The 9,690-nt window shown below is 49.7% G+C and overlaps 2 protein-coding genes across 2 annotated transcripts; one reads left to right on the top strand and one right to left on the bottom strand.

Annotated features, from left to right (window-relative positions):
• Nucleotides 1-1,890: 1,890 nt before the first annotated feature.
• DACRYDRAFT_21760 (uncharacterized protein) lies at nucleotides 1,891-2,504 on the bottom strand. Its single transcript, XM_040772541.1, has one exon. It carries the CDS (start codon nucleotides 2,392-2,394, stop codon nucleotides 2,140-2,142), a length of 255 nt encoding a protein of 84 aa, XP_040629700.1. The 5' UTR covers nucleotides 2,395-2,504; the 3' UTR covers nucleotides 1,891-2,139.
• A 188-nt stretch (nucleotides 2,505-2,692) lies between these two features.
• On the top strand, nucleotides 2,693-9,427 carry DACRYDRAFT_94483 (uncharacterized protein). Its single transcript, XM_040777224.1, has 25 exons — nucleotides 2,693-2,946; nucleotides 2,997-3,121; nucleotides 3,174-3,320; nucleotides 3,373-4,056; nucleotides 4,106-4,387; nucleotides 4,439-4,546; nucleotides 4,596-5,024; nucleotides 5,074-5,380; nucleotides 5,426-5,558; nucleotides 5,611-5,843; nucleotides 5,890-5,947; nucleotides 5,999-6,767; nucleotides 6,817-7,053; nucleotides 7,103-7,254; nucleotides 7,300-7,452; nucleotides 7,506-7,581; nucleotides 7,628-7,736; nucleotides 7,787-7,878; nucleotides 7,926-8,056; nucleotides 8,104-8,309; nucleotides 8,357-8,559; nucleotides 8,607-8,690; nucleotides 8,742-8,866; nucleotides 8,913-9,030; nucleotides 9,082-9,427. The coding sequence occupies exons 1-25, from the start codon at nucleotides 2,865-2,867 to the stop codon at nucleotides 9,331-9,333; spliced, it is 5,295 nt and encodes a 1,764-aa protein (XP_040629699.1). The 5' UTR covers nucleotides 2,693-2,864; the 3' UTR covers nucleotides 9,334-9,427.
• The last annotated feature ends 263 nt before the right edge of the window (nucleotides 9,428-9,690 follow it).

Raw genomic sequence — 9,690 nt, 5'->3', positions numbered from 1 at the left:
GTAGTTGCAGCATGAGCCAGTTGAGTGGTTTTGCACTCCAGCCAAGCTGTTGGTCCAATAAATGATCTACCTGTGGGTCAAGGTTTGCAGGAGGAAGATCATATGGACCACACATATGAGTGGGCCACCTATGCTATTGACTCTATGGAGGAAGAGATTCAGGCACCTCAAGAAGTTGCTGACAAATGCATTGGAGAGTTGGGCACACTCTGCTCATGCCCAACCTGCTGTCAGGGCACCAGCTCATTGCTTGGTCAAGAGACATGACTAAGCCTTTATGACATGGAAGTAGCTGGTATACCTTGGCATGTGCTGGAACCTGCTGGAAGGATTGGATGGTCAGGTGACCTGCTGTGCATGGCTGTGCATGACCTCATATGACCTCATCCTTGGTCATATGACCTGATCACCTGACTAGGCTGAGTAAGCAAGATGTTCTAGCAGGTTCCACCACAGAGGTATAAATATAAGGCCTACTCTGCCTGGGGACTGTCTCTTCAGACTTGGTCTCTTAGGATCATCCACAGGTACCTATACTGTAGATAGGTCTTAGTCATCAGGTCTACTCCACTTCCTTGTTGCCTGCTTAGACTCTTGGCACTCTTAGGTGAGCAGACTTAGTCAGCCTGTGTTGCCCTAACAGTCTCATCCAATCTCTTTGGGTCCTCCTGAGTGACCCACCTCTTTGAGCATTTGGGAGGGTTGCAGTCATCCTTAAGAGAAGTTTTCATTGCAGGTCTCTTCTTCTGACCATTTGATACACCCAATGTGTCACCCTGAGCATCTGCAGGTTCTCTAGCATTGGTGATATCTGTGGGTGGGAGTGAGGCAGGAGCATCTAGTATGGCTTGATCAAGTGGAGGAGCAAGCTGAGTTTCGGGAATGGAGAAAGGCATTGATGAAGGAGAGTTGAGGCTGGGCCCTTTGTCATGGACACAGGTGATAGGTGGGCAGGCACTACTAGAGGAAAGGGAAGTTGATCTGGTGAGTTGTGTAGTTGTACTGGCCAAGATGGTTCAACTCACCTAATCAATGCAGGACAAGTTCTCAAAGATGTGTGGATCCTCCATATCCTGTTGCCCTTCACTAGCTGGTCAGGCTCGCAGCTTTGCAGGTCATACCCCTGCAGGAGCTCATTCAAATCACTTACAAGAGCCATGGTGATGAGGAGACTGGGGTTGGGGTGACAATCAGGAGTGAGGCTGGGGTCAATAGCCCATGGTTCCATGGGAGCATGGAGCAGATCATGCAGAATGGGAGGGTGATCTGCTGCAAAACTGACAAGCTTAAGGGATGATTCAGATGTAGGTTTTTTCATGTGCTTTTTTCTCATATGAGGAAAAAGTGCAAATATTATATTTTATATAATTATAAATGGAGTTCCACATGATGATCAAAGATGACTGGTGCTAGGGTGGGAAAAGAAACATGGACCAGCATGGCTGCACAGAGAAAATAATATCTTTATTGAGTCAATACAGGGCACATGGTTTATATCTCTCAAAAAAGGCTACCTATATTGAGATAGAAAAAGTTGGTTTGACCTTCCTATATTGATTAAAGGTAAGGAATGCTGCTTTAGCCCGATAAAGGCTAGCTTTACTCATCTGCCTTGGGTCAGCAAATGGACCCGTAAAACGCGGTGCTTGTTCTGTTACCAGGTTGCCGAATGCATGCAGGCACTAGCGCTTCCCCCCACCCCACGCATGCCTGAATACTCTGACCGACGATAATCAACTCAATATCAGCAACTATCACAACACCAGTTCAATCGCATTGACCACATGAAAGTGCTCCAAAATTGTCAGACATTGCAGAGAAGTTTGCCAAATGCCTACATGATCACACTGTGTCTTTCTCACCTCCGATGTTATGCGGGACACAGAAACTCAGGTTAGAGTGCGACAAAGAAGCAGCTGGAGCGCTCAGGAATGTCTCTGCAAATAGTCGGCCTCGTCTAGCGGTGCCTAGCATATGAAATGATCCCTGAGACGATGAGGGCGATCGATCGCTGGAGCGTTCCTATGAGAAGGTGCGCATCATCGATGAGCAGCTGCCTTCCTTGGCTGACGCGTTGCATATTCAAGCGCTGTTCTGCACTGACCGGAAGCTCGTCTCACCTCTGTTCTCCCACTGTTCTCATCTTGCGGTCTCTGGCCACGTCGGCAACTCATCATTTTGCGTTGTCCTTCTCGCTGTTTCGTCGCATTTGGGTGGATCCGAGATCTGGGTGCCAAGGTGTGCACCGTCTTCCATTTCGTTGGCTGGGTACACACCCGCTACGGTACTGAGCGATTGCGAAATTTTGAAGTAGCGCGGTTGGCTCTGGACGACGATTGAAGCTGCTGAATGCGACCCCCGCGATAGATGCAAATCCGGGAACAGAAATGACATGGGAGGAGTTCGGATGCTTAGACTAGTATGTAGTGTCAAAACTTTGTTTGAGATCCGAAGCAGAAACTTCCTGCGTTCCTCTCAAAATACGTGAAACCCTCTGTCTTGACTCAACTGCTAGAATGCATGACGTATGCTTCTTTCAAAGGGTTGGTTGTTGTGCAGATAAATAGCCTTGCAACTGAAATTCGTGGGATTTATGACGTGGCACATGCCTCTGAAAGCACTGCCACTTGCTGTCGCGTGGATCACCGACCCTGTGGCGGTCCTGTCTGTGTTCTCGTCACTGCCAGGAACGGCAACGCCGTGTCAAGTCGCTGAGGTCGGATTCGCGCACTTTTCCTTGCCATTGCTCTGCTGCTGTATCCTGTTTGCTTGTAGATTGATATCTGATTTCGAAGTCGACAACCAACTAGCGAAACCGTGTCGCACACGGGTTGCGCATATACCCCCCTCTCCTTCCGTTCGCCATGTTCGCATCCAGTGCTGGTGAGGGGAGCACTCCGACAACACCGCGTCCCGGCACCCCACTCAGTAGGCTTGAAGAGCGAGGTGTGTTGAGCATAATTATTGTTCTACCTCCCTATGCTGATTACATGCAGATCCTGCGCTCACGTCCGACCCTAAGTATCGGCGCTATGCTCAGCAAGTCGACAAGTGCCTTGCTACATTCGAGACGATCAATGAATGGGCGGATTTTATCAGCTTTCTAACCAAGTTGCTGAAGGTACGGTTGGTTGATTAGTGCTTGCTGTCTTTCCCTCACTCGTCCGGCATAGACCTTTCAATCTTTCATGCAGTTCAAGGAGATACCGAGAAAGCTCACTGTGGCGAAAAGACTTGCTCAGTGCTTGAATCCGGCCCTTCCAAGTGGAGTGCATCAGAGAGCATTGGATGTATATGCGCATATTTTGGCCGTGCTCGGGGTGCGTTAAAGACAACCGCCCTGTCTTGAGACACACTGAGGGGCACCTGCAGCATGATGGACTCGCACGAGATCTCCAGATATGGTCCTCTGGGCTGTTCCCGTTCTTCCAGTCAGCTGCAACCTCCGTCAGGCCAACATTGCTCAATATCTACGACACTCACTACCTGCCACTGCAAGGCAGGCTGCGACCGGTGATGAAGGCGTTCATTCTCGCTCTACTGCCTGGTTTGGAGGAGGAGACGAGCGAGTTTTTCGATAAAGTTCTGAATCTCCTCGATCGACTGTCTGGCACCGTCTCCCCGGCATTCTTTCTGCAAAACCTTTGGCTGGTGCTCCTGACGACGCCAAACGCTCGGTCGTCCGCAATCAACTACCTGTCCCGTCGATTACCCAAGCTCACGGCAGACGAGGACATCACTCCAATTGTAGGAAACGATCTTGGTCTGATGGTACGCGCATTCGCTGCTTCCCTTGAGGACGACAACCTACTGGTGCGAAGAGGGATCATGGATATCCTCGTCCAGTCCCTGCCTGTGGACAGTCTCGCACTGAAGAAATGTGCACCTGTGGATCGGGTGATGCTCATGCGAGCTACAGTCAGCGTCGTTCTTCGGCGGGATTTGTCCCTCAATAGACGTCTCTACGCGTGGTTGCTCGGTCCCAGCGAGACGAGCGAGGCACAGGTGGCGTATTTCTGTCGGGGTGCGCTCGGCTTGCTGGAGGAGACGCTCAAGGTACGATGTATCTAACCTATCTGATAAACGAGCCACTGACATGTAGCAGAGTGACATGCGCGACAGCGTGACCGGTGAACGGGAGACACGTCCATACAAGATTTTCATATCCCTTCTTGACAAATCCGAAATTGGGATTCCCCTGACCGAACGCTTATGCCTCGATGCGCTCAGTGGACTTAAGAACGCAATCGAGTCCGATAAAGGGGAGGATAGTGATGTGCTTCTTACTGCAAACACCCTGTACGAGGCCATGGAACCGTCGATTGTATGGGCACGGCTCTTTCAGGCTGCCATGGAGGACGTTGGTGCCAATCGGCAAGCCTGCCCAGTGCGCTGTCTGTGCTTGAAGTGTTGAGTCGAGGCGCTTATATTCTTCCAGGCGATCGATATGCTGCAGTTCATACTGTCAACTTTCCACGTTCGGGATGAGGAGATCGAGCAGGTTCACCTCCCATTGTTCTTCGCCGCCGCCGGTCAACTCGCAAGGGTAAGATCCAACACTTTATAACGATGTTACCGTGCTGATATTCTTTTAGATACTTGCGGAGAGTGAAGAGCCAAACGAATATCTTGCCGTTACTAGGTCACTTCTCACGCTTGCTGCAGCGCTTTTAGACGAAATGCCGAAAGAGACTCTGTTTGTTTGGCCAAAAACGACCAGCACACCCGCCAACAACGCCACGTCCGCCCTCTCGAAGGCATACACAACATACTCCTACGCTGGCATGCCCGAGGCTAGGCCGTCGCTTATAGCTTCGTCGCCTTTCAAATCTGCATTTCAGGATCTCCTGTTCCTGAGCCAGAGTTACGCTGAGAAACTGGTGCAACATCCAGGCATGCGTGACAATATCGGCGCAGCCATCTCGTTGCTCCAACATATGACCGATATCCTGCAGACCGACAGCTTGTCGATTGATTGGCAGCCGTCGCTTTGGTTCCAGGCGCTGTTTGATGCTTTTGCTCAGGTGTGTCAGATATGCTTCTCCAGTTGTAACAGACTGATCAATTACCAAGTCTTCGACATTCTATCTCGTTGATGGCCTGGTGACTTTAAGTGTTACCTTGGCCAAATCCAATATTATGCCAGAACTCGAACTCGACAGCCGCCCGTGCGTGGTGTCAATTGTCACGCAGCTCCTTCATTATCTTGAGGTTCACCGAGCACCTTGTCATACCCGGGCATCTGAGCTTATCTGGGCGGTCGATTCTATCGCTGGTCATCATCACGTAGAAGCTGTCATCTGCCAAGGTCTGACTGCCGGAACGATAGAGCAGAGGAGTGAGATGTATGAGGCGTTTGGGATTCTATGGCGACTGACCGGTATGCACATTAGTTCTCCCTTTCTTTTTACTGACGTCGCATCAGATGATTCGCGCATGCCGGGATTCCGACTGAAAGCCCCAATGCTGCTCGTTTTAGATGGTCTCAAAAGTGAAGATCCTCACTTCCGCCGCATTGCAGAAACGTGGATGCGCTGCAGTCTCAAATCTTATCATCGGTATAGCCTGCGTTGTGAACTACCAAAGAGAAACTTTCTGAACCTTTCATAGCATCCTCGATCCTGTACTCCATGATCTTATGGCTCCAGCATACAGCGGAATGCCCCGTGTCTTCTCTTATCAAGGAGTCCAAGTTCAAGAATTCGAATACGAGCGTCTGACAGATCAGACCAGAATTCTTTATCTCCTTGAGAACCTCTTGTCTTTGGTCAGATTTGGTGGTCAAGGCTTCGGAAAGTCCGTGAAGACCAGCGCTTTACCTGGGTTTTTAGCCTCGGAGAGTAGTAAGCTAGTCTTTTTTTTTGACGGGACGCAACTAAACCAATTCAGGTCAAGCCAGACGCAAAGCCACCAACTACCTTGATCTTCTCATCGATGTCCTCACTCGGTACACTATTTTGCTCTTGACCATTAGACCTGTTTCTGATGCTCGTTTCAGGTTCTTGCAAAGTGAACCATCTCCGCCACTCAAACGTGCCATGACACCTACCAACACGCGCATCCAGTCGACCGCAATCGACATTCTTCAACTAATCGTATCCAGAGGCGAGATCGAGAAGGCATCGCTTTTGTCGCTTCAGCAGAACGTGGTTTCGAAGCTGTACAGCTCGATCCATACGGCACGGCTGGACCTACAGAACAAGTTGCTCCACATTTTGCACAGCATTATTCTGGCAACTGCGCCTCTTTTACGTGGATCACCCAGCCCTTCGAAAGTAACGGAAACACCAATTGAAGATAAAGATAAAGATAAAGGACCGACATCAGACAAGCTGTTAGCCCTTCTAATCCAGACGTTGCTAGACGGTGTCTCGCGTGCCTCGAATCGACCTATTTTGCAGCATTGGATTGACTTCGTGTTAATGACGATACCTCAATTCTTGGACTCGATGCAGCTTCTGGTCGTGCCCCTTTGCCAATGTGTGTCACAGCAGCTGCGAAACGCTCTCCATGACATACATCGAGCGACGACGAAGGATGTGAAAGGCAAAGGCAACCTATCAACCACCACTAACGATGCCGAATTTGTGATTCTACTTAATGCTCTTGAGCGTCTAGTCTTGATGAGTCTGTCTCGAGCGTCTGATGTTCGTACAAGCGAAGACGAGGTTGGTGAGAGGACCGGTGAGGGTGGGGGCCTGCTTGGATACGTCTCTGGCGTTTTTGGAGCCGATTCGAGTGGCAGCAACTCAGACGAGTCTCTTTCGGTGAGATTGTTGGGGATATGGTGAAACCCATCACTGATGGCTGGAGTAGGCCCGCTCCCCAGGCTATCGAAGCCTTCACGATGCAGTTCGAGTTCTTTTCACAGCTTCCACTATGCAAGTCTGGCAAGGCTCGGAAGATCGCGCCACATTCACTGCTCTTGACAGCGTCTATAGCCGGACAAAATCAAGATCACGCAAAGTTTTAGAGAGACTTTGGAAAGCCCAGCCGACGGAGGTATTCGAGTCGATCATTGAGCTTTGGCATCGAGACACAGAGCCCACCCTTGTTCGTTGGTCTCTGCTCCGGCCTAAGGTTTCTGACATGCCGAGTGCAGGGACGTGATACTATCAATTCAATTACCTTCGAGATGGTGGACTCCCTCACATCAAGTGCTCAGACGGTCGTCCATATGGTGTGCGAGAGCGCTCTGGCACGAACACCTGTGCAGGCAGATCGACCTAAAAAATATGCGATGAACCCTTATCTGTGAGTTGTGGTCTACCCTTTGGGCTGTTCTCAATGGGTTCACAGGTCTGATGCGACCTTGCTCGCCTTTCTGGAAGAGTATTTCAGCAAATTGGAAGGTCCTATTGCCGTCCAAGTTTGGGCTCGTACTTTGTCTCTGGCGAAAGACGTGACAACGAATATGCATGGCTATCGTCAACAGGTATTCCCTGTGTTGCGGTACGTTATGGCCCCCGTTGATAATTCCCTGCATATGCTGAGTTTATATTCAGATGCTTGACTGTTCTAGCGGAAAGGTTGGCACAGAGCACCGCCCTGGATGAGAAAAGGATGAGAAGAGATTTCTTGGTATGCCTCTTCATTGATCAATCGGACATGCGCTGAGATATGGCAGGATGTATACGTGAAGCTTCTAGATAACTGCGTTCTCATAGCCGGTCGTTCCTTTGAACAGGGGAATTGGATGCGTCGAAGTACACTTAGTGTCGATGGATTGGGTAAAAGTGTGCAGAGAGGTGCCTTTTAACTCGTGATGCTGACATGCTTTCGCCAGCCCAATCGGAACTTTCTCTCGCTGAGAAGCCAGATACTCCATCTCCTCTGGACTCGGCTCGTTCAGTGTCAGGGAATGATTTTGTCAGCCAGGTAATTCTCTTAGAAGTTGTCGCAGTAGTAAACTGAATCGTGGCCAGATCGAGCAGTTTCTTGCAAAGCGCATCTTGCCAAATCTTCGCCGTTTCCTTAACGATCCAGACCGCATTGGGGGAGTGTGTAGTAATATCGGCTACTATTTAACTACGCCGGCCTTGAAGGCGAAGGCTGGGTCAGTGCGCTATTTCAATAACGGAAAATGAGTTAACGCGAAGGCAGGTCCCTGGATGTGCCAGATATCACTCTCTTGCTTCTTACCGAATTGTCCAAAATTCCAGCCGCCGCAAAAGCCTGGAGACCTGCTGTTGGGGAGATCTTTGCGGATTCTCGTTTCTTCACAAGCAAGCCAGAATCGGGTATACGATGGAAAGTCTTGATAGGATCGCTCATGGAGTCAGATAAGGACAGGCTTTTGGAGATCATTCGTGAGTGCAACTTCTCTCCTAGAAGTGATGTCTGATGAACTATACAGGACAAGTGGGATTGGCACCATCCGCTACGATTTTTACCAGCAAAGACATGGAGTCGCTCCTGCGTTGCATGACTATTCGTCGGATGACATATATCCTCTTCTGTGGCGAACGAGATCAATTTCACATGCAGCTCCCAGGCATGCAAGAGAAAGTCGTTGAGATTCTCAGGGGCAGCAATAACCCACCATCCGTGCATGCTGAGGTATTTCTATTATGTCTGTTGTACGGGACGCAACTGACTTATCCAAGATCTATTTATGCATGAGAGCCATTCTCTGTCGGTTCTCCCCTAATAATATCTCAACCTTCTGGCCGATCATATTGGCTGAACTTGTACGATCCTTGCTGCTACTACGAGATAATTTCGCTGATATATTTGGCTAGGTTCGACTGTTTGAGGACGTCATCCTTGAGCCACCAGCCGATAACTCGGACGATCTCGCTGTGCTTCTCGCCGCCTGCAAATTCCTGGATCTTCTTCTCGTATTGCAAACAGAGGAGTTCCAGATGTACGTGAGTATCATCCTCTGAGTTTCATAGCTAATACAATCACAGACATCAATGGATGTTCGTCACGGATACCGTCGATGCCATCTACCGGCCTGATGGTTGGCAGCCACAGTCCCTCATAGATCAGTTAGCAGAAGTTGTGTGTAACCTGCCCGCACACAAGGTAAAACCGTCTATCCGATTACCGTTCATTTGTTGTTAACAGAGCTTACAGCGAGGCGTAAATGGCAAAGACGACACAAATGGAAAACGCAGCGGCACCACTTCCGAGCCTGTCTTTTCCGCCTCTCCCATATTCCGCAAGCCTATGCTGCAAAATATTGAGAAGATCGTGAGCATCCGTGATTTGCAACCATTTTTCTCCCATGTCAGTATTGCATCGTACGAGAGTGTATACGCGAATAGTGTTGTGGACTGGGAGAGCCTGGAGCGGGATTTGGCATGGGAAATGTTCGAGGGTAGATGAAAGGCATGTATGTTTGGGCATAGAGTTTGCACCGTTCATTGGGTAGCACGACTTGTTCACAGGGATCTGTACAATAACCTCATTCAGCTAATACGTTAAGTTCACAGTGTGCCATGATCTTCTCCTATCTTTGGCCTCGATTATGGCTCTTGCTCTATAAGTCTCTGGTAGGCCTCAGATATCACCGTGCTGGCGCACAGAGTTGGAGCTGGTTACACAGGCTCGTCCTTTAGAGCCTAGATTCAGGTGGACTTCTACAGAGAGATATACCTTTGACCGCCCTGAGAACATAGCAGGACGCGGATGTCATTCCACGGTCCAGGGTCAGCGCTGTTTCTGACGACTGAACGCTTCAGA

Source organism: Dacryopinax primogenitus (assembly GCF_000292625.1).
Source record: "Dacryopinax primogenitus strain DJM-731 SS1 chromosome Unknown DACRYscaffold_7, whole genome shotgun sequence".
Lineage (NCBI taxonomy): Eukaryota > Fungi > Basidiomycota > Dacrymycetes > Dacrymycetales > Dacrymycetaceae > Dacryopinax > Dacryopinax primogenitus.
The sequence above is the reverse complement of the archived record's forward strand: the minus strand, read 5'-3'. Positions and strand labels throughout refer to the sequence as shown.

Coding starts and splice junctions, on each gene's coding strand:
- DACRYDRAFT_21760 (XM_040772541.1), bottom strand. CDS start 2,394: ATGTCATTTCTGTTCCCGGATTTGCATCTATCGCGGGGGTCGCATTCA.
- DACRYDRAFT_94483 (XM_040777224.1), top strand. CDS start 2,865: ATGTTCGCATCCAGTGCTGGTGAGGGGAGCACTCCGACAACACCGCGT. Junction 2,947..2,996: donor CAGTAGGCTTGAAGAGCGAG/GTGTGTTGAGCA, acceptor GATTACATGCAG/ATCCTGCGCTCACGTCCGAC. Junction 6,768..6,816: donor ACTCAGACGAGTCTCTTTCG/GTGAGATTGTTG, acceptor TGGCTGGAGTAG/GCCCGCTCCCCAGGCTATCG.